This window comes from Plecotus auritus, assembly GCF_963455305.1.
Source record: "Plecotus auritus genome assembly, chromosome: 11".
In the NCBI taxonomy this organism is placed as follows: domain Eukaryota; kingdom Metazoa; phylum Chordata; class Mammalia; order Chiroptera; family Vespertilionidae; genus Plecotus; species Plecotus auritus.
The window spans coordinates 9,573,828-9,598,277 of NC_137777.1; the positions used below are offsets into that span (position 1 = coordinate 9,573,828).

General features: G+C 40.1%; 1 protein-coding gene and 1 pseudogene across 6 annotated transcripts in view; one reads left to right on the forward strand and one right to left on the reverse strand.

Moving 5' to 3' along the window:
• The window catches only part of ESRP1 (epithelial splicing regulatory protein 1), a gene marked incomplete at both ends in the record, with an annotated part of 54,057 nt that overhangs the window by 12,919 nt on the left and 16,688 nt on the right, over positions 1-24,450 (forward strand). For 2 of the 5 annotated variants that reach the window (XM_080646662.1, XM_080646661.1), the window contains 9 exons: positions 5,342-5,440; positions 5,577-5,631; positions 6,856-6,966; positions 7,087-7,219; positions 7,310-7,352; positions 9,489-9,790; positions 11,751-11,972; positions 14,488-14,674; positions 18,406-18,574. In XM_080646662.1, coding sequence (XP_080502788.1) covers positions 5,342-5,440; positions 5,577-5,631; positions 6,856-6,966; positions 7,087-7,219; positions 7,310-7,352; positions 9,489-9,790; positions 11,751-11,972; positions 14,488-14,674; positions 18,406-18,574 — 1,321 coding nt within the window. Of the gene's footprint in view, positions 1-5,341; positions 5,441-5,576; positions 5,632-6,855; positions 6,967-7,086; positions 7,220-7,309; positions 7,353-9,488; positions 9,791-11,750; positions 11,973-14,487; positions 14,687-18,405; positions 18,575-24,450 lie in introns of all 5 variants that reach the window. The other 3 variants (XM_080646658.1, XM_080646659.1, XM_080646660.1) reach the window with 2 other exon arrangements.
• Positions 4,087-4,375, reverse strand: LOC308236457 (protein S100-A10-like; annotated as a pseudogene). Its single transcript has one exon. The product of its transcript is annotated as a protein S100-A10-like (transcript).

Below are 24,450 nucleotides of genomic sequence, written 5' to 3' on the forward strand. Positions count from 1 at the left end.
GTTTTTGGTCAGTGTTCTTTAAAAATCTCTATCCAGGAATGGCCTCTAACATGAAAGAGCTTTTTCTGACCATTCAATCCATGGTGTTGGGGGGAAGGTGGAGCTGTTGGGAACGGTTAGCTTTCACCAGTGGTTCTCACCCTGGGGTGGGTTTTGCCCACCAGAGGACATTCAGCAATGCCTGGAGAAATTTTTAATCATAATCAGGGTGGGTAGCAGCCAGCATGCTACAGGAAACGCTATAGTACACAGGAAACGCCTTCCCAACAAAAAGAAATCTCTGCCCTACATGCCAGTAGTGCCGAGGTTGAGAAACTGGCTTATCCAATAGGGTTGGTTTCCATTTCTTGGATACCTTTCTCTCTACTCCATTCATTTCTGACAAAGCTGAAAATGTTACCGTACTAGAATTGCAGGGTTCCAAACGATTATTCAGCAGTAACAAAGTTTGTATGATAAACTATGGCTAGTCACAGCTGATCTTTCTTAGGTCTGTAAGGATCCTTAAAGTAGTCCCCTCTGATCCCCTGTTCCTCCACAGAAAATTTAGGGCAGTCATCTCTCCAAAGTATCTTTATCTTTTGATTCTGGTTTTCTATCCTGTTACCATATTCTTTGAAATTGGCACAGAATTAATAAATATATATATAGACTAGAGGCCCAGTGCATGAAATCGGTGCACGGGTACAGAACCTAGGCCTGGCCTATGATCAGGGCCATTCCCCACCCCCGCTGCCTGCAGCCGGGCTCCACACTCCGCCGCAACCCACTGTTCAACATGGGATGATCAGAGCCTGCCAGCCGGGAGGAGGGGCCAAGAGGTGGTCAGTGCGCCTCATAGTGACTGGTTGAGTGGAGGTTCTGGTTGTTCTGCCATTAGGGTCAATTTGCATATTACCTACCCTTTTATTATATAGGATAGTACAGCCTTTCCACAGGTGACCATTTTAGTGACCCCAATAGGTGGTCATTGCTCTGTTGCTTGGGTATCTCCTGGGATTGATTTTTCTAATCCTTCTAGTGTTTCATCATTAGATGATGTAAAGGGAGTGATTGCACAGGTGTGTGTTGCAGAAATTATTTACCATTTTAACCTGATGATTATCTTATGAGTATGCAAATAGGCATCTGGTGAATTCAGATTTTTTTTAGTCTTAAATGTGACCCTCAAAGTGTGATGAAATAATGGGTTATAATGGGAAAGTTGGTCATCTGATGGCTCTAGGAAGAAAGGGAAAGGATATCACTTATTAAATGCCTGCTCTGTGCCCTGGGCTTGCTTTATTTCATTTCATCTTTACCAAAAGAAACCCCCCAAAAACAACCGCAGGGAACTAAAGATGATTACAGTTTATGCTTTGCAGATAAGCTGAAACTTAGTGGGGTTAAGGAGTTTGCCAAGACCACATGGCTGCATTTGTACACGTGGCATATGTAACTGCAGAGACATGCAGCTGGTGAGGGACAACAGAAAAATGAATTTGTCTAGCAGGGTGGGACAGTGATGAAAGGTCTCTACTGGAGGAAGGAAGGAAGGAGGAGACTTGGGAGGGGGGTTGAAATGGAAAGGGGATTTGATTTGAGAACAGAAAAGGGTATACTCATTGAATTAACTCTAGATGATTGGCTCTAACGATTGGTGGAATGGAGCTCTCTGAATTTTTTTTTTTTTTTGAAAATTTTTTTATTGATTTCAGAGAAGAAGAAGGAGAGATAGAAATATCAATGATGAGAATCATTGATCAGCTGCCTCCTGCTGCGGATCGAGCCCACAACTCAGGCATGTGCCCTTGACCAGAATCGAATCTAGGACCCTTCAGTCCGTAGGCTGACCCTCGAGCCAAACCAGCAAGGGCTCTCTAAATTGTTTTTACATTGTATATGTCCTCTTAATTTGAAGTAAAATAGTACCTAAGAACTTTTTCTTTTTTTCTTTTTTTTTAAAATATATTTTATTGATTTTTACAGACAGGAAGGGAGAGGGATAGAAAGTTAGAAACATCGATGAGAGAGAAACATCCATCAGCTGCCTCCTGCACACCCCCTACTGGAGATGTGCCCGCAACCGAGGTACATGCCCTTGACTGGAATTGAACCTGGGACCCTTCAGTCCGCAGGCCGATGCTCCATCCACTGAGCCAAACCAGCTAGAGCTAAGAACTTTTTCTTAATAGCTGCCTTCATATTTTATCCTTATAAAATACCAGTCAGAAAATTATAAAATAAGGCAAATATGCTAATAGCCACCACCCTAAATATAGGCTGTCTTCATTTTATTTCTTTTAGTTTTTTTCAATTGTGATAAAATTGGTATATAAGCCGATATCTATTTCAGCTGTACAATATTATAATTCAATATTTGTATACACTACAAAATATTTACCACTATAAGTCTAGTTATCATCCCTCACAATACAATCTATCCCCCTTCCCTCCTTTTGCCCTCCTCCTAACCCTTTCCCCTCCAGTCTGTTTCCCTGAAATCTATGGTGTTGGGTTTGCTTATTTGTTTTTTAAGATTCCACAAATGTGCCAAAACCGGTTTGGCTCAGTGGATAGAGCGTCGGCCTGTGGACTGAAGGGTCCCGGGTTCGATTCCGGTCAAGGGCATGTACCTTGGTTGCGGGCACATCCCCAGTGGGAGGTGTGCAGGAGGCAGCTGATCGATGTTTCTCTCTCATCGATGTTTCTAGCTCTCTATCCCTCTCCCTTCCTCTCTGTAAAATATCAATAAAATATATTTAAAAAAATAAAAAAAAAAAGTAAAAGGTGCTGATTTAAAAAAAAAAAAAAAAAAGATTCCACAAATGAGTGAAATCATATGGTGCTTGTCTTTCTTTGTCTGATTTATTTCACTTAACATGGTACCCTGTGCCCCTCCATGTTGTTACAGATGGCATGATTTCCATCATATATATATATGATTTCCGAGAGAGGAAGAGAGAAGGGGAGAGAGATAGAAACATCAAAGAGGAGAGAGAGTCATTGATTGGCTGCCTCTTGCACCCCCCCTACTGGGAATGGAGGCCACAACCTGGGCATGTTCCCTGACCAGGAATTGAACTGAACCGTGATCTTCTGGTTCATGGGCCAAGGCTCGCTCACTGAGCCACACCAGCTGGGCAGATCTTTCTCTGTCATGGCTGAATAATACTGTGTACCACATCTTCTTTGTCCTTCCATCTAGGTTGCTTCCATATCTTGGCTATTGTAAATAATACTGAAATGAAAACGGGTGCATGTATCTTTTTAAATTACTGTTAGTATTCTTGGGATAATTACCCAGAAGTGGAATAGGTAGGTTATAGGATGGCTCTTAATTTTTTAAGAAATTGCCATCTAGTTTTGCATATAGTGGCTGCAAGGGTTTACATTCCCACCAACAGTGTATGAGGGTTCCCTTATTTCCACATCCTTTCCAATACTTACCTGTTGTCTTTTTCATAATAGCTGTTTTGACAGATGTGAGGTGACCATTATGGTTTTGATTTTTTTTACTTCAATTTTTCCAATAATTAGTGATGTTGAACATTTTTTACATACCTGTTGGTCACTGTTTTCATTTTAAACTTGAGAAAATGTAGAGTCCCATTGTATTACGGTGTGTTTTTTTGTTTTGTTTTAAAGAAATTTGTGCTTTGAGGGCAAGAGGAAGTAAGCAATATAAAAAGAAAAAGCTTATCTGGCTTTAATTGGCTTTTATTTCTTTTGTCAAATGGGGGTGGGATTTTATTTGTACATGTCCTAATGGTCCTAAGCAATTTATTAAATCCTTAAACAGGGTAAGCTGTGGGGCAGCTTAAACGATCTATTGGGAAAAATCTTTTTTTTAAAATATGTTTTTGTTGATTTTTTTTTTTTAAGACAGAGAGCAAGGGAGAGAGAAAAACATTGATGTGAGAGTACATTGATTGGCTGCCTCCTGCATGCCCCTTACTAGGATCGAGCCCACGATCTGGGCATGTGTTCTGACGGGGAATCAAACCTAAGACCTTTCAGTGCACGGGAAGATGCTCAACCAACTGAGCCATACCGGCCAGGAGTATTAGGAAAAATCTTAATCAGGGAGTAATTGCTCAGTGTTGCCTAATTCTTTCCCTTCTGCTTCATGTGCACTACAAAGTAGGCATTGCATGCGAGGGTAAGCCCAGCAGTTCGCGAAAAAGAAAACTTTGTAAGCCCGCTCTACCATCTCAGCACTGGTTCAGGTCCATTATTTGGCCACAGCCTTTTTGATTTTCTAAAAAAAAAATCCAAGGAATTCCTTTTCCATGAGTACTCTCAGGTTCTCGTTTGTTGAGTAGCCTTTAACCTCAGCAAATTTGTGAAATGTGAACATCATGACTTCCACGGCGGGTTCCATTTGAGATGGCATTTTGGTGAAGTCTAGGCTGGAGGCATGCAGGACTGCTAAGCTGATTGGAACACGGGGCCAGTCAGTATTATTATATGACGTGCACTACATAATAAAATGGATGCAAATCTGTGCATAATACAAGTGTGACTATAGCATTGAAACTTAAAATTAACACTTCAATGACTGTTAGCTTCTAAAGGTAACTATCTTAACAAAGATACATGCTTATTTTAGATTTCGAATTCATAAAACTTGATTGAACTCTTCATTTGGGTTCCACCTTCAAACCCAATTTGAGCCATGTATTTCTTAAAAGCCACGTTTCCTGTCTTACCCAAACAATCTCCTTTCTGGATCAAGAGCTATGTCGGCGAGTGTTGGCTCTGAGTGCTTGAATTGTTTCTTACACATTTACTCTCAAAGGACAAGCATCTGCTGCCGTGTAAGATGGCCATACTCTGGGACTCTAAAAATCTTTCAGAAGAGAAGTTTTGAATAGAGGTAGCATCCCAGAAGTAGTGTCATCGGTAATTTGAGGTGTCTTTTTCCAACATTAGGCTTAAAAAAAGTCATTTATGATCTTAACGGATGTAACCGTATCTTTAAGTTGGCATAGTTGTTGCCTTCTGTGTGCTATAACAATATATAGGATGAAGAGTTCCATTAATTTTGTTGAATACTTCATGGTTTGAAACGAAACAAAAATCTCAGTATTGATGCATTTATTACTACTCAACAAACAAATTTTGTTGCTGGTAGTACCTCAGGACAGGGTTTATTTGGCCATTTGTACGTATGGGAGCATGGGAGACTTCAGGAAGTGTGGGTGAAGTCCAAACTGATGGAATGCAGCTATTCTGAGACGTTAAAGAATTGTCCACCTAGGTACATTTTACTTCGCTTCTTAGCTCTGTGTGTCTCATTTGAAGTTAGAAGCAACCTCATTTTACCTCCCCGAAATGTTTCCTTGACTTAATCTACCAGGTTTAAATTTTGAGAAGAATAGTTCAGTGTCCCGCTATGGAGCCTCTCAAGTTGAAGATATGGGAAATATAATTATAACAATGATTTCAGAGCCTTATAGTAAGTATCGCTGTTGGAACAACATACACCTAGAATTTGATCCTGCCCGCTTTCCCTCACCTTTACTTTTGAATTTCCTTCCACAGCCTTATCTCTCTAATCGCTAAAATGATGACGTGTGTGTTCTCCTTTTTAGATCACAGGTTTTCAGACCCAGAGAGAGTCAATTACAAATTTGAAAGTGGCACTTGGTAAGTGTTTGAGCCTTTTGGTTTGTTTTATTCATTTTGTGACATTTAACTCCCTTTATACTTTGGCTGCCCATTTTTCTATAGCAGGTCATTCAGAGAAGAAGGTTTATCTTTAAGTGTGCTTGGATGTCGGGATTAACATTTAATGAAATATTTGCATCCTTCGTCACTAGGACCCTGTGTACAGCCAGCGTATGTTTGTGTCTGTGATTATTGTAGCCTCTCGGAACTGTCCATTCTCTCCCTGGAAAACTTCCAAAGGGCAAAATCATAGGCTTTACGAGAGTTCACAAGGTCTTTCCCGAGATAACTTAAAGTATGTCCTATCAGCTTCTACTTTAAAGCAAAGGAAATAACTGGGGAGGAGTATGAGATGGTGGTATCTCTGTTTGTGATCACAGGCAGACCTATTTAAGTTTGTAAGTCTCTGTAGTGAATTGTGTGGGATTGCCTGGTGCCTGACATGAACAGAAACTTCTGGCATCTTTGCCCACAGAGAGATTTTGAGGCCTATTCAGTTGTAGAGAAAGTGACTCACTAGGAAAATGTCCTAGGAGTACTGAAAATATGAATGTGGGAGGAAAAGAACATCAAAAGGTGTCAAAATATATCATAGGTGATTTGCAAATGACTTATTAAGGGGTGTGGGCACTCCCAGGCATTTCTATAAACACGCTCTGTGATGGCTCCCCTGTTTGATGGAGGAGATATCTTAATGGCAGACTTCTGACCATGCACACACATTCCTGATGTGGGTTAACTGCCAGCTTTATGCACATCTTAAATTTTGCTATCAAAGTGGGTTTAAAACCCTCTGGTGTACTGGCCAGTTCTGAGAATGAATTTAAGCCTGTCCTTCTTGGCTCTGGAATTGACAGGCCATCAGGATATTGGGAGAACTCTGCTCTGTAAGAATCGATCCTGGGTCCTTTTGAGTGTATGGCAGGCAAGCAGCAACTCAGCTGATGGATGGTATGCAGGGGGAGCTAGCTGTGTTGGATCTGCGTAGCCAGTTATCTTTCTATAGTGAACCACCTGGACATAACTTTGAATTGTGCCCAGATAGTCTTTGATTTTACACAGTAAATTAGGCAATATTAAAAGTCTGTCCAAACTCCAAAAAAATAATACTTCATGTGTAACTAGGCAAATTGTCTTATGGGGAGTAATGGGTCAGACTCCCTAGCATTAATCATGCAACCTCAAGTTTTGCTTGATCCACAGCAGCAAGATGGAACTTGTTGATGACAACACGGTCGTCAGAGCCCGGGGTTTGCCGTGGCAGTCTTCGGATCAAGATATTGCAAGATTTTTCAAAGGACTCAATATTGCCAAGTTGGTTTTCTCTAATCTCTGTTTCACTTAACCATCCCAAAGGGATCATGGGTTGCGTATCATCTTCCCCTGACTGTATTTTTTTTTTTCCTACTGCTCCCTGTTCTGTTCTTTATAAAGGGGAGGTGCAGCTCTTTGTCTGAATGCCCAGGGTCGGAGGAACGGAGAGGCTCTGGTTAGATTTGTGAGTGAGGAGCACAGAGACCTAGCACTGCAGAGGCACAAACACCACATGGGGACCCGGTACATAGAGGTACGTCCTCACAACCTGAGACCCTGACACCTTGAGTACCAACGTTAGAAGGCTCAGAAACCTTATCTTCATTTCCCTTTCTTTTCCTAGGTTTACAAAGCAACAGGTGAAGATTTTCTTAAAATTGCTGGTGGTGAGTGCCTTTTATAAAATGTGGCTATAAAAAGAATCTAAAACTTTTACCTAAATGCCAAGGTTAGATAAATAGTGTCTTGAATAGTTTTTAGTTCCCAATGAAACATAGAAATCAACTTTTTTTTTAATAGGAGGAAGAAAACATCCAGTAGTATCAGTAAGTGTAACGCTAACACTTGCCCTAAGGCTTGAGTCAACCAACTATAGTTAAATAACCATTAAATATAGGTACACACTGCCCTAACTCGTTTGGCTCAGTGGATAGAGCGTTGGACTGCGGACCCAAGAGTCCCAGGTTCGATTCCTAGAACATGGTTGTGGGCACATCCTCAGGAAGGGGGTGTGCAGGAGGCAGCTGATCGTTGTTTCTCTCTCATTGATGTTTCAAACCCTCTATCCCTCTTCCTTCCTCTCTGTAAGAAAATCAATAAAAATATATTTTAAAAAATTAGGTACACAAAGTGAACGGGTCGTATAAAGTTCATGTACAAAGGGAAAGAGCAGTTCTTAAAAGAAATTAGGTAGTCTGAAAACTACTTTTAAACAGCCAAGCAGAATACCTGGAATTCTTGCATATCTGCTTCTAGTTTTTCTCTAAATTTCCTTAATTCATCAATGGCCATGGCTATGGTAGATTTCCAGCGTCTGGTATTTTAGGATATGTGCTATAAGTCTTTATCCAATTCTTGGGTGACTTATAACTTTAAAACCTAAAAATAACAGATGCATAAAAAATGTTAACTATGACTTGTCCAACAGATTTTTTTCTATACGTTTAACTACTCTAAGTTTCTATTGCTCTGTTCAGATTGCTTTATAACTCCCTTGCTCCTTTTAGTATAATGAATATCTTCCTGTGTTACTCGGTTTTCTTAAATTACTATTCAGTATTATATGTACCATACATTTTTATTAAACATCCCTGTTGGGCATCTAGAGCTTACGTCCAACTCTTCACTCTAAGTACGTTACAGTGAATATTTTTGTACCTATGTCCGTGCCACTCATTAGGATGAATGTCTTAAAGTAGGATAGCTGAATCAAAGAATGTGGGTGGATCTTTTAAGAGACCTTTGACACCTATTGCCAAAATATACTAGGGTGACTTTCACTTAAATACAGAGGACATTTGCATCCCTGCATTATGCAGCTCTGGTAAAAATTTTTGCAATTGTAGAACTTGTAGTAGCAGCATCCTGTTTACAGAATTTGCTGGTATAAGTCTGTTTTCGAACTTATTTCTTGAGATAAACCACGGCTTCCAAATTTAGAACTTCAAGTTTAATAGTGCTTCCAGAGTTTCCAAAGTAATGTTTGATATTGGTTGGTGATAGAATGTATTTTGAATTGCTCTGATTCTGAGGTCCTATGATAGATAACATTGTAAGTTGCAGATGGCAAAGTTATTAATGTTCAAGTTAATACCTAGTATTTCATGGTATGTGAGCAGTATAAGTAAGGGAAAATATTGCTGGTGTACGAGCTTGAATGATGTGCATTTGAGTATTTGCTACATGGCCGTACTGTACAAAATGCTTTATATTAGGCAGAATGTTAATAAATGTTGAAACTAACTGCCAAGTATATTTATTATACTATTCTCTGTACTTGAGTATGTTTTAATCTTTCTTAATAAGAAGTAATCAGCAAATAATAACAAAAATCACTGAAGTATTTTATATATAATAACTTATAATTTATGAGATAGGTAATTTTACCCTCATTTTACAGATGAGGATCTAAGTCACAGAGGTTAAATTTGTCTAAGTCCTATGTATCTTAGTAAAATGGTAAAGCCAAGAATGGACCCAGGCATTCTAGCTCCAGGACCTGTGCCCTTCACCATCATGATGATTAATTGCCTCTCCATGAGAAGAATATGGTGGCTGGTCCATAATTGAATTGTCTGGTTATCCTCTTAATTGAGAAGTATTTTATGAAAATGGTGGGGGGAAAGTTTTAAGACTGTGGGAAGAGAATTCTTTTTTCCTGGGTTGTTATTAAAAAACTCAGTTGGGAGTGTGGGTCTTAATTACAAATTCAAGACATTGCCAAGAATTTTACCATTTCAAATTTGGTGAAGTTGATGTCTTAATCATTTCTCCCCCTGCTTCCTAATATTTGTGTTTCCTAGGTACATCCAATGAGGTAGCTCAATTTCTCTCCAAGGAAAATCAAGTCATTGTCCGCATGCGGGGGCTCCCATTCACAGCCACAGCTGATGAAGTGGTGGCCTTCTTTGGACAGCATTGCCCCATCACTGGGGGGAAGGAAGGCATCCTCTTTGTTACCTACCCAGATGGTAGACCAACAGGGGATGCTTTTGTCCTCTTTGCTTGTGAGGAGTATGCACAGAACGCACTGAGGAAGCATAAGGACTTGTTGGGTAAAAGATATATTGAACTCTTCAGGAGCACAGCAGCTGAAGTTCAGCAGGTTGGTTTTTAATAGCATGTTGGTGGTTTTGCATTATTTCTATTTATTTCTGAAACCAACCCTACTCTATTCATTGATAAAATCTTACTCTGTAACAAAATGATAGCCACTGTTAGCTTGTGTACACACACACACAAATACCAGGTGTGTTTATATAACTGGAATACTGCTATAGATATTCTTTTGTATTCTGTTTCAAAAGTATATATCTTGCCCGATCGGTGTGGCTCAGTGGTTGAGCATCAACCCATGCACCAAGAGATCATCGGTTCAATTCCTGGTCAGGGCACATGCCTGGGTTGCAGGGTCAATTCCTGGTGGGGGCTGTGCAGGAGGCAGCTGATCTTTTGCTGTGTTTATGCTTTGATTTTTGTTTGTTTGTTTGTCACCTCTTACTCAGCAACTGTGACAGGGGTGAATGAGGAAATTAGGGCAAATTTTCAGGAGTGTCTTGATTGTTATATTTTCAGTATATAGGATGATTAAGTTTGCAATGGTAAATTGTTCAGAAAACCCAGGGATGCCACACACAGCATTTGCATAGTATTATCAAATAGTGGGCATGTTCTAAACTAAGACAAAAATAGGCAAGAGCTTTGAAATTTGCGTGGGACCAATTTTTTTCTCCAAAATGAACTTGACATGATTCATCCTCAAGATAGCTAAATTTCATGTATTTAAAAGTCAAAATCCTCCGTCTTCCCAGTGTCTAAAGTTCACGTGAAAGTTAAATGGTTATTTTTATGGTCACTAAATTATTTTTTTTCAGTTTTACATTGCCATTCTGTCTTTTTGCTTTATATATTACTTGTTTTGTAAGTGTGGCATTGTATTTTAATATAATCCAGAGTCACTGTTTTACCTGTGGTTCCATTACTGGCTTATTCTCTATACTTCTTGGATTTGGAGGAATGTGAAGCAATATTAAGAGAAATATCCTATATAATAAAAGAGTAATATGCAGATTGACCATCACTCCAACACAAGATGGCTGCCCCCATGTGGTCAAAGATCCTGCCCCCATGTGGATACAAGATGGCCACCACAAGATGGCCAGCATAGAAGGGCAGTTAGGGGTAACCAGGCTGGCAGAGGAGGGCAGTTGAGGGCGACTGGGCCTGCAGGGAAGGGCAGCTAGGGGGACCCGGGCCCGCAGGGGAGGGCAGTTGGGGGGGACCAGGCCTGCAGGGCAGGGCAGTTAGGGGTGACCAGGCCTGCAGGGGAGGGCAGTTAGGGGCAATCGGGCTGGCAGGGGAGCAGTTAGGCATCAATCAGGCTGGCAGGGGAATGGTTAGGGAGTGATCAGGCTGGCAGGCAGAAGCAGTTAGGGGCAATCAGGAAGGCAGGCAGGCGAGCAGTTGGGAGCCAGTAGTCCTGGATTGTGAGAGGGATGTCCGACTGCCCGTTTAGGCCCGATCCTACCGGCAGTCGGATATCCCTCAAGGGGTCCCAGATTGGAGAGGGTGCAGTCTGGGCTGAGGGACACCCCCCCCCCCCCGTGCAAAAATTTCATGCACCGGGCCTCTAGTTGTCCTTAATAAAATGAAACTAATAGATTGCTACAGTATTCCATGATTAGCCATTCCAGATATTTATGAAAGTGATAGATTTTAAGGATATTTGTCCCAAGGCAGATAGTGATGTGTTTGTCGAGTAGACAAGTCCTTAATCTAACAGATTTGTGCTGTGTGTGGTATATATCTCAGCACACATTTGCAAAAGTGGGTCTCACACTGGCCCAGATGCAAAGCATGAAGCCCTTTCTTCATGAGTGCGTCTAAAACGTTAATATGCTATGAATTACCTGGGGACCTTGTTAAAATGCAGATTTATATTTAGTAGATTTGGGGTAGAGCCGAGATTATGCATTTCTAACAGGCTCCCCAATGATGCCAGTGCTGGTCTGCAAACAGCATTGGCAAAGCAAGACTGAGTGCCTTCTGTTTTGTTTTGAGTACAGGTGCTGAATCGATTTTCCTCGGCTCCTCCTCTCATTCCACTTCCAACCCCACCCATTATTCCAGTACTACCTCAGCAATTTGTGCCCCCTACAAATGTTAGAGACTGTATACGCCTTCGAGGTCTTCCCTATGCGGCCACAATCGAGGACATCCTGGACTTTCTGGGGGAGTTTTCCACAGATATTCGAACTCATGGAGTTCACATGGTATTGAATCACCAGGTAAGAAAGTCACTTACTCGAAAATTGATCTGCTTATTTTTATCAAAGAGTCTCTCCCCATAAAAGAGTGCAAATGTTTGTCAGTTTTATAGTTAGTCTTGCAGGGAAGATGTAACTATAAATGCGAGAGGTCTTTAGGATGAACTCCAGAAATAATGCTGTCATCATTATGGTAATACAAATTTGGGTCTGATTCTGTCATCACATATATCCATCAAATTCTCAGTAGCATCATGTAGTACATATCAGTCTAATAAAACATTTTTACTGTTGCAACTTCTGAGCTCTGCAACTCTGCTGTCATAGTGTGAAAGCAATCATAGACAATACATACCCATGAGCTTGTCTGTTCAAGAGTATTTTGTATCCATAGACAGTTTAGAAAACGTGTATGTGTGCGTGTTAGATATCAAATTACATTCAGTAAAGTACAAACTCAATAAAGACTAGTATCTGTACCACCTAGAATAGGATGTGGTCATAATAGGCACTCAAATATATTAATGAATTAATTATTTAATAGAAACCTATCAAAATCTAACCAAATTCTATGATATGCAAGTATATGTTCTAAAGCATATTAAAAATCGTTCCTGGCTTAGTGTCTCTTTAAGTTTGGGTTTAAATAAAATTAATCATCTTTGTTGCTGGACAATATGCCAGTATTTTGTGCCGTCATAAGCAGGACAGAATCCTCGAAACCTATAAACCCAATAGTCCTAATTAAAAATTTTGCAACTCTTCATTAAAAGCAAAGGTATATTAATTTTTGAAAATGAGATGTTTCTGATTTCAATGATGGGTTGAATATAGGTTTGTATTGGAAATACCAACGTTTCTCTAAACTGCTAGTATTCCACTTTCTCTTTTCACATGGAGATTTGGTCATATTTGAAACCATAATCCTGCCTCACTGGGAAGTGCATGTCAATGGGTACAGGCAATCAGAAACTCCTGAACCCCTGCTAGGTTTTCCACACCAGCACATGCTAGGTACACTCTCAGCGTGCTTCACTGGTGCGAGTCCTTTTGACGAAAATTCCCCACAATTGCCCATAAATCCCCACCAGGGATTGGTTTGGGTTTTCTTTGAGTCACCATTTATAATAACCTAGGGGGCTATTATTACTTTTGAACTAATAACAGTAGACAGATTTACCTATCATTGACCCACATGACCTATTGTGATTGCACTTGGCAGAAATGCTTCTTAGATGATGGACAAGCTCTTAGCTGTCTCGAAGATGTTAGGTTTCCCTCTTGGACTGGGTGTCCCTGGCATCCCTGATTTCCCTGGTATGGCAACTCGTATGGTAACTTGCATGGTAGTCATTTGCACTAAATAGTCCCTGTGAGACTTTTAAAGAAATCCATAACTATGAAAGAACTAGAGGCCCGATGCATGAAGATTCATGCAAGAATGGGCCTTCCTTCCCCTGGCTGCCGGCACTGCCTTCACTCCGACCAGAGCTGCCTTTCTGCCTTTGCTCCAGCCCGGAGCCACCTTTCCGCCTTCCCACACTGCCCAGAGGCCCAGGGCGGTATGGAATGCCTGCGTCATAGCAAGCGTCCCGCCTCCGGCCACGGGGCACCTGCATATGCAAATGAACCCGCTATCTTTGTTGGGTTAATTTGCATACTCCTGATTGGCTGGTGGGCGTCGCGAAGGTACCGTCAATTTGCATCTTTCTCTTTTATTAGTGTAGATTCCTAGAAGCTGATTGTATTTTTTTCTCCCCCCATAAAATGTCCATGCTAAATAGAACTAAGGCATTCCAGTTCTGTGGAACACATCTATCAGCTTGGTTCTAAATAGGAGATTTTTAGCAAGCTATTTGTAATGGAGAAAATTACTATCAGCACCTGTTTGACCAAGATTTAAGATGGAGATGCATGGGCAGAGGCGAGAGAAGGGCTTTCATGCAAGGCTGGTGACACTGCTGTCCCCAACCTGTACTGTGCTTGGAAATTGCCCATTTCCTGTCTCCCTTCCTTGCCCCAGGCCACATTCCAACCTAGGCTGCAGAGAGAAGGGAAAGGGGTTTTGCAGGTCAGTGATGGACAGAACTTAGAGCCGAAAGAGAACACTCGTTCATCCGGTTTCTTCTAGGAGGATACATAAAGCTTTAGAACTGGTTCTGTTATCAGCTTTTCACAATCAAACCTTATAATTGGATTTTTCAGAAGTGCAAGACCCAATAGCAATACACATTCCTATACTTTCAAACCACAGTCACAAGGAGACCTAATCAACCCTTTGTAAATCTGATACTAAGAGAAACCAAGAAGGATCACTATCTCCTATGAACCCTCAAAACTGTTTCCTCTATGTTTTGCGGGCCATTCTGGGGATGAAAATACAAGTCAGATTTCAGTACATCACACTGTCACCCAGATTTTGTGCCTACAGTGTTTGTGCTAGGGGTGATTGTCACTTTGCATGTTTCGAAAGCAACCATTTCCTCGTTGAAGGAGACAGTCTCCTTTTGTTTTTATTCTTCCCCCGCACGCTCAGGGCCGCCCATCAGGAGATGCGTTTATCCAGATGAAGTCTGCGGACAGAGCATTTATGGCTGCACAGAAGTGTCATAAAAAAACCATGAAGGACAGATATGTTGAAGTCTTTCAGTGTTCAGCTGAGGAGATGAACTTTGTGTTAATGGGGGGCACTTTAAATCGAAATGGCTTATCCCCACCGCCATGTAAGTTACCATGTAAGTTTTTCTTGGGTCTTGGCGCTCTTCTACGCTATATGCTGGTAGGTGCTTAAGCTGCTTTCTGTGTTCCTGGTTCTTTCTGAGGCAGGCAGGGTGGTTCCATAGGCTTTCCCATCTGAAATCGATAGTATCTGGGAATCATTGAAGGCCTTGGTTGCGGACACCCATAATTAGAGATGCTACCGATACCTCCTTTCAAATTATATTCTTGCTTTTCCAGTGATAAGCCCTTGATTTCTGAAGCTTAGTGTGCTCAAGATAAGCACTGACTCTGGGAGGCAACCTGGCTATGTAGAGATTTTAATACGCATTTAAAGGGAAAATAAGTACGGGCGGATCTTTTATTTTTTCTCCCATCACCCATGAAGCTTTCTGCAGAAGGCTCCTTTGATGCCCATTTTGCATTTCTAAGCTATGGAGCATGAAGTATTTTTGGATAGGATAGCCTGGGGAGCATTTCTCTTGCTCTCCAGGATATCTGGCGTGAACAAGTTAGTAAAAAATATAAATGCGTAAATAAATTAGCCAAAGTTTCCATTGGATCGCAGGATCAGTGCTTAATTTCAAGCCATGCTCTTGCTCATTGGCCCCTGGGTGCAAGCCATCTGGAATCCTGTTTGAGAGGAATAAGCCCTTTAGTCTGAAGACCCAAGTTCTGGTTAGTCAAGAATGTTAAAACTTGAATCTTTGGACGGTTTTCACTTTAGAATAAAACATACCTGTCACGAGGCATGTTGGGTATGTTTAAAGCATGTAGCACTTGGAATACAGTCCAGAGATAACTGAGACAGTAAACTGGATTATGTGCTTGATTCCAATAAAATGGGGAGTGTTAGAGAACATTACTTTCTAATACAGAGAAATCTATATCAAGAAACCTATTTCAATAAGTGTTATTCATAGAATATTCAGTGGGGCTTAATCCTTTTTTTCCCTTGGAATTTCTAAATGCTAATATTCCATTTATCTGCTGCTTGCTGTTGGTGAAGAGCTAAGAGTTGATCTAATGAGCATCGAGTTTTGAAAGTTTATGATTGGGTTTAAGTAGTTATATATATATATATATATATTAAATATATTTTTATTGATTTCAGAGGTAAGGGAGAGGGAGAGAGAAATAGAAACATCAATGATGAGAGATAATTATTGATCGGCTGCCTCCTGCATGTCCCACACTGGAGACCAAGCCTGCAACCCAAGCATGTGCCCTTGACCAGAATCAAACCCGGGACCCTTCAGTCCGCAGGCCAATGCGCTGTTCTTGGTTTCTGTGTTCCTGGTTCTTTCTGAGGCAGGCAAGGTGGTTATATAGGCTGAGCCAAACCAGCTAGGGCTAAGTAGTTATCTTAAAGTAATCTTAGTCATATGTATTCTGTCCATAAGCCACTGATTATGTCAGTAACTTTTACGATTTCTCTTAGTGATAATCTATCGAGCGTTATGAGATAAGGGAATTTCTCCTTCATGTGTAACCCAATTTCTACTGTGATACCATTTTATTTCTCTATTCCTGGTGCAAAACTGGTCATTATACTTTCTTCATAAGACTTCTCATTTCTTCCCTTTCCCTCACAAGCCCTAAAATAATAAACATGTTAAATATATTTTTCACATAAAAATATATTTACATATCTTTACTATTAATACTTTCCCAAAATTTTAACTAAAATTTGGCCATTTGCCATTTCAGTGAAAGAGTTCACTTATTTTTTAGTTTAAGTCACAATTTCAGTTTATGCTAATATTGATTGCCTATGTATACAACAACCAAAAAATTTACAGAAATTGCATTGTTTTTTATATAATCTCAAGGACTAATACAGTTAAAACAGTGATTAGTTAGGACTCACTGAGGTGTTTCTTACTGAATTTGGGAAAGAAGTGCTGCTAAAGGACCATTGTTTTAAAGTTGCAAACTTTAATTTGTTTATAAAAATTTAACTTTTCAAAAAGTTGAGCATTTTAATTTCACCTCCATTTTTCTAGTCTATGAAAATATACTCCTTATTCTCTTTTAGGAATATGAGAATAGCTGTCCTTTCATTTGAGGGATATCCAAATCTGAGTAGACTAATATGTTTAGTTATTAACAATTACTACTTTTCTTTGTTTTAAGGCAGAAAGGACTTATACCTACTATGTATTATTGGTTTGAGACACTATCGTTAATGAATGCTTGGTAGTTTTGAAAGCAGGAAATACACACAGGCTTTAAAATTTTTTATATGACTGGTGCTTTAACTTGTCCTGATTGCCCTTTTAAGGTCAGGCATCATAATTTTCAAATTCATCTACTTGTAGCTCGATTTTCATTGAGTATGAACGAGCTATCCAAAAGGTGAATATGAGGTCGATATGGGTGCCCATATGACGTCTTTGCCCTGTGTACCCATATGCAGCCGTCTGCCCTACTCCTCTCCATACACATGTAGAAACTCCTAAGACTTGCAGAAGATGAGAGAGATTTTCATGTGAAAAGGTTATCCCTTATGCCTCTGATATTTGCAAAATAGAATAGGTTGTTCTAGGTGTGCAAATTAAAGTTAGGAACCCTGCCCTAGCCAGTTTGGCTCAGTGGATAGAACATTGGCCTGAGGACTAAAGGGTCCCCCCGGGTTCCATTCCAGTCAAGGGCATGTGTCTCAGTTGCAGGCTCAATCCCCGGCCCTGGTTGGGGCCCTGCATGTGGTAGGTGACCAGTAGATATGTCTCTGTCTCTCCCCCTCCCTTCCACTTTCTTTAAAAAATAAATGGAAAAATATCATCGTGAGGATTAACAAAAACAAACAAAAATAAAGTTAGGAACCCTAAATTTAGGCAACCTCTCAGTTACCTCTTTGCTGGGTACAGATGGCCTGGATAGTGTTCGTCTCAGTGAGTTGGGTAACCAGAAAACAAAGGAATTTCGTTCTTTCTATTTTCTATATAATCTGAGTCCACTATTTACCGCTGAGTCTCAGGAAGACTTACACTTCTATTTCTCAGGGCTAATTCCCAGGTTGGATTTTTTAAAAACATGTTTTTATTGATTTGAGTGAGAGAGAGAGAGAGAGAAGAAGAAGAAGGTAGAGGGATAGACAGAAACATTGATGAGAGAGAAACATTGATCGATTCGCTGCCTCCTGCATGCCCCCTATCGGATTGAAGCCACAAACCAGGCATGTGCCCTGACCAGGAATCCATCTGTGACCTCTTTGTTCATAGGGTGACGCTCAACCCCTGAGCCACATCGGCTGGGCCCAGGTTGGTGTTTGTTTTTTGTTTTTTACAAGTTTGAAGGTGTAGATTAGCTTCAAACCCCATCATCTGGGTTACCTTTAGGTGGAAATAATACAAAGTTAATCCAGCGTTTAGTTTGAAATTATACTAAATGTCAGCCCTATGTTTCTTTCCTCAAAGTTTTTGTGGTAACTGGCACTCAATAGTAGGAAAAAAAAAATAGCACATGTCAAGAAATGGTTGAGGTGACGTTTGATGATACTGGTTTTTCCAACTTTTAGACCAAGAACGGTTCTGTAGGTTGATGGAGTGTGAGGACTGAGATTACTTCTATGTTTTGTCTGTATAATCAAAAGGAGGTTGCATGGGGTAGCATAAAGATTTGCTCTCTTACTTTAAAAGATATAGATGCAATAGTAACCTTATGGCTTGAGGGCTAAGCACACGTGCGTCAGCTGTTAACAAATGTCTCAAAGTGTCTCTCTCTGCTTATGTAGGCCTGTCTCCTCCTTCCTACACATTTCCAGCTCCCGCAGCGGTTATTCCTACCGAAGCTGCCATTTATCAGCCCTCGCTGCTTTTGAATCCACGAGCACTGCAGCCCTCCACAGCGTACTACCCAGCGGGCACTCAGCTCTTCATGAACTACACAGCGTACTACCCCAGGTGAGGCTATGAGGGAAGTGGAAAGGAGGGACAGAAACAAATGAGTCCTTTGATAGCCAGTGCCTGAGTTCACAAAAGACTATTGTCTGCCACATTGAAGGTTACCATGGTAGGCAGTAGCTTCTGGTCATCTCTAAGCAAGAAGGTCGTTTCAAGACAAACCAAAATAAGTTTTTGTGTTTTTTTTTTTTTTTTTTTCAAAACTATATGTTAACAACATCTTTTGGGCTATTTTTGTATACAACTTTGCTTTTTTTCCTTCTCCATTCTTAGGGTCCTAAGTGAGGGGCACTGCAATAGGGTGGCAATATCTTGTGAATGAATTAAAAAAAAAACCACACACACACCAAGAAAATCCTTAAAGAAAACAATTATATTTTTAAATGGCATTAATTCCTGCTACCCCTCCATACATAAAAACAGTTCTTTGAAACTGTACACAACTTGTATTCTTTCACCCCTAAGTCTTTACTAACAAGTCCAAAGTGAGATTTATTTAGAACTTTCTTAGACTCAAATTTTTAATTTTTTTTCTAGATTCTAGGGAAAATTTTTAAAATATTATAGTTCATATACAATATTGTTCATTTCTTATGTACACCATAGTGATGAGACATTCATAAAACTTACAAAGTGATCATCCCAATATGTCTAGTACCCACTTGATATATATGTAATTTATTATAATTTTTTTGATTGTGTTATAACCGCCAACATGTACTTCCTAATTCCTTCATGTTTTTCACCTACCCCTTGAAACCTACCATCTGGTAACCACCAATTTATTCTCTGTATCTGTGAGTTTGTTTATGTTTTGTTTGATCATTTATTTTGTTTTTTAGATTCCACGTATAAATGAAATCATGCCATATTTGTCTTGTGCTAAGTGAAATAAGTTAGACAAAGACAAATATGGCATGATTTCAACCATCCATGCTATTATAAATTGCAAGGTATTTCCTTTTTCTGGTCAAGTACTATTTTCTTGTACACATGTACCACCACTTTTTATCCAGTTGTCTATTGATGGACGTTTGGGTCACTTCCATATCTTGGCTCTTGTAAATAATGCTGCAATGAACCTAGGGCTGCATATATCTTTTTGAATTAGTGTTTTTCTTTTCTTTGGATAAATATCCAGAAGTGGAATTGCTTGGGTATATGGTAGCTCTATTTTGAAGAACCTTCATACTGTTTTCCATAGTGATACCACCAACTTGTAATCCCACCAACAATTCATGAGGGCTCCTTTTTCTCCAAATTCTCATCAACACTTGCTGTTTGTTGGTTTATTGATAATAACCATTCTGATAGATGTGAGGTGATGACCGATTGTGGTTTTAATTTGTGTTTACCTGCTGGTTAGTGATGGTGAACATCTTTTCATACACCTATTTACCTTCTGTAAGTCCTCTTTGGAGAAATGTTTGTTCAGGTCCTCTGTCCATTTTTAAAAATACATATTTTATTGATTTTATAGAGGAAGGGAGAGATAGAGAGAGAAACATCAATGATGAGAATCATTGATTGGCTGCTACCTCCTGCATACTCCCCCACCCCCACTTGGGTTTGAGCCCAGAACCTGGGCATGTACCCTAATTGGGAATTGAATCATGACTTCCAGGTTCATAGGTCAATGGTCAACCACTGAGTCACACCAGCCAAGCTGTCCCATTTTTTTTTTTTTTTTTAAATATATTTTATTGATATTTTACAGAGAGGAAGGGAGAGGGATAGAGAGCTAGAAACATCGATGAGAGAGAAACATCGATCAGCTGCCTCCTGCACACCTCCCACCTGGGATGTGCCCGCAACCAAGGTACATGCCCTTGACCGGAATCGAACCCGGGACCCTTCAGTCCGCAGGCCGACGCTCTATCCACTGAGCCAAACCGGTTTCGGCTGTCCCATTTTTTAATTGGATTGTTTGTTTGTTTTTGATGTTGAGTTATATGAGTTCTTTATAAAGTTTTTTTAATACAAATTTTGGATAGTAACCCTTTATTAAATGTATCAGTGGTGAATATCTTCATGCAGTAGATTGTCTTGTTGTTTTGTTGCTAGTTTCCTTCCTTGTGTAAAAGCTCTTTAGTTTGATGTAGTCCCAGTTCTCTTCTGTTCCCTTTCCCTAGGAGACCTATCCCAAAAAATATTGCTATGTAAGATGAGGGATGTTATAGATTTTCCTGCATATGTTTTCTTCTAGGAGTGTTACGGTTTCAGGTATTATATTTAATCTTTAATCATTTTTATGGTTATGGTCATTTCATGGTTCTTGGATATGATGTAAGAAAGTGTTTTTTGTTTGTATCTGTCTAGTTTTCCCAATACCATTTATTGAAGAGACTGCTTTTATCATGTCATTCAATACTTGTTTTATATACTTAGGTCCTTTTGGTACTCCTTTCATGTGAATGTTGGCACACTTGATGTTTTCCCAAGAGTCCCTTAAATTATTCTCATTATGTAAATTCTTCCTTTTTCTCTTTTGATATTCCAATTGGGTGTTTTCCACTACCTTATAGTATAGATCACTGGTACTATTGTTCTGTTAATTATTATTGATTTGAGAGAGAGATGAACATTGATTTGTTGTATGCATCCTTGTATGTACCCTGACTGGGGATCAAACCAGCAACCTTGGTGTATTGGGATGATCCATTATGTTTAATTCTTATATAGAGTTTTTGGGGTCCCTGCCAGCTCTAATTGCCCATGATTCTCACTTGAATATATAAGGACCTCTCATTCTTAATTTTCTTTTTATAAAATTCACTAGAGGCCCGGTGCACGAAATTCATGCACGGGGCGAGGGGTCCCTCAGCCCAGCCTGCACCCTCTCCAATTTGGGACCCCTTGAGGGATGTCCAACTGCCCATTTATGCCCGATCCCAATAGTCGGACATCCCTCTCACAATCCAGGAATGCTGGCTCCCAACTGCTCGCCTGCCTGCCTTCCTGATTGCCCCTAACCGCTTCTGCCTGCCAGCCTGATCACACCCTAACCACTCCCCTGCCAGCCTGATTGATGCCTAACTGCTCCCCTGCCAGCCCGATTGCCCCTAACTGCCCTCCCCAGCAGGCTTGATCGCCCCCAACTGCCCTCCCCTGCTGGCCATCTTGTGGCGGCCATCTTGTGTCCACATTGGGGCAGCCATCTTGTGTGTTGGAGTGATGGTCAATTTGCATATTACTCTTTTATTAAATAGGATAGAGGCCTGGTGCACGGGTCGGGGCCGGCTGGTTTGCCCTGAAGGGTGTCCCGGATCAGGGTGGGGTTTCCCTGGGCGAGGGGCCTGTGGTGGTTTGCAGGCCGGCCACACCCCCCAGCAACCCAAGTGGAGGCCCTGGCATCTGGGATTCATTTATCTTCTATAATTGAAACTTTGTAGCCTTGAGCAGAGGCCAGGGCGGGCGGAAAGCTTGGCTTCCTCCATTGCCAGGGGCAACCCAAGCCTCCTGCTCTCTCCAGCTCTGTGGCTGCCACTATATTTGTTGGATTAATTTGCATACTCACTTCTGATTGGCTGGTGGGCGTGGCTTGTGTGCATAGTGGAGGTACGGTCAATTTGCATGTTTTTTATTAGATAGGATTAAAATCTTTGTTAATCCAATAATCAGTTCAATTTATTAAAATAAAGCAATAATAATGTCAATTTATTAACACAAGCAATACTGCTCAGAATTTAAAAACTTACACCAGGTCTTTTTTTTTTCTTCCCCAGCTATTTAGACTAAATGTTTCGAGTATATCCACCAATATGTGACTTTTTAAAAAAGTGGCCTGGAACTAACACATCTGATTCCTACAGTTGCTATGTTGCATTGTATTTTTCTTTCCTCTCCATCTATAATATTTTAGTAGGAAGGAAGAATTTTGGAATCTCAGTAGCAGTGAAGCTTGTAGCTACATTATTGAAAATATTCTTTATTCTACTGGAAAAAAAAAGAATAAGGAGATAGCCATGATAATTGTAAGCTGGTCATCTTTTAAACGGTTGAAAAGACGCAGAAGCACATGTAATTAATTTTTCATCATTGAGTACTGTGTCAGGCACCTATCCCAGCTCCAATCTGTCCCCTTCTGTGGACTCTGTGACAATCACTTGCCAGCAATGGTTATAACAAAGATCTTTGTTTACCTTTCTTACATCATTAGAATGTCAGGAGTGGAATGCATTGTTTCACTGCATACCTGTTGCAGTTTCTCATGCCTACAATATATTTATTTGCAGAATATCCAGTTCCTCCATTGACTTGCTCTCTGGGCGCTATTAAAAGAAGGAATCTCTTAGAAATAATTTTCCATCACAGTGAGGTGGAAACTCTTTAATTGAAACCCCAAATGCAGAAGGAACTGACATGTATGGCTTAATAGCTCCTGTAATTTGGGACTCCTGACTATATGTTAATTTTTTTTTCCTTTACTAGTTTTAAAGTTTGTAATATCCTCATTGTTAACTCTTAAGAGTATAAAGCAGGGGTCCTCAAACTTTTTAAACAGGGGGCCGGTTCACTGTCCCTCAGACCATTGGAGGGCCGGACTATAGTTTAAAAAAAAAAAACTATGAACACATTCCTGTGCGCACTGCGGGCCCGGGACGAGTCTGCTGCTAAGCAGGACAGGCAGCGGCACCCGTTGGGCCGGATATATGTCCTCGGCGGGCCGCATGTGGCCCGCGGGCCGTAGTTTGAGGACGCCTGGTATAAAGTATAATGAGGAAAAGGATATTCCCATTTACACACTTCAAAATCTATCAGCTGTGGGCAAACTACGGCCTGCCGGCCGGATCCGGCCCGTTCGGCTGTTCTATCCGGCCCGCGGAGCCGAAAGAGCAGAGGGTTCTCTTGCTCTCCTCTCCGCTCCTTTACTTTGAATTTATATTAGTTCACCCAAACACTCCATCCATGCTTTTGTTCCAGCCCTCCGGTCCAGTTTAAGAACCCATTGTGGCCCTCGAGTCAAAAAGTTTGCCCACCCCTGATCTAGATGAACCACTATTACTAGTTTGGTAACATACACATTTGTAGGTGCTTCTAAATAATGTGGCATACTTAACTCCTGTACTGCCTATTTGTTCTGTTATATATAAACTTTCCAATATGTCATGGAGTTCTTCCTATTTATCTCATTCTTCTAACTTTCACATGATGTTAATATAATCATAATTTAACAATTTATTTTTAGACATCTAATTTTATTTTCTCTAGTAAATAAAAGTTCCTGTTGATCTTTAAGTACTTATATTTCTGCAGGACAGTTTAATGATAATTTATAAAATAAAGATAATTTGTAGGAATAATATAACCTATAGAAATAAGATAAGCAAATTCCCTAAACAAGAAGATATTTTACAGTTTTGGTAGAACACCATTAATTTCTAACCTCACATGATTATTAAGGCATTTGAGGCTATTGGAAAACTCTGTTGTGTACATGTACAAGTATATTTTGGTCAATTCTTTGTTAAGTAGGTAAGTTTGAGATCACACATTCTAAGCTAAAAAGATATTAAATCAGATGATTTGGAGTTTGTCTCTGAAAGTAACATTTTTTGTAATTCCCTCCATTAAAAAAAAATGATATATGTCAGTTTGATTTCAGATTAATGCAATGTATCCATTGCCTTAAAACATCAAGATTCTAATGTATTTTGTGGATTTCTAAAAGCATGTCCCTCAAAAAAAGTTAAACATTTTTAACTTTTAATTTTACTGAGCAAACTATTATTTAGTACCTCTTGAGTGTGACATTGGGGCTGGTAAGATTAATAAAACATCGGCCCATTGGTTCAACAAATGCAAACTGGAATTCAGCATACAATATGATGACACAAGGATGTTGTAATAGTGCAATAAAAGCAATATTGTAATAA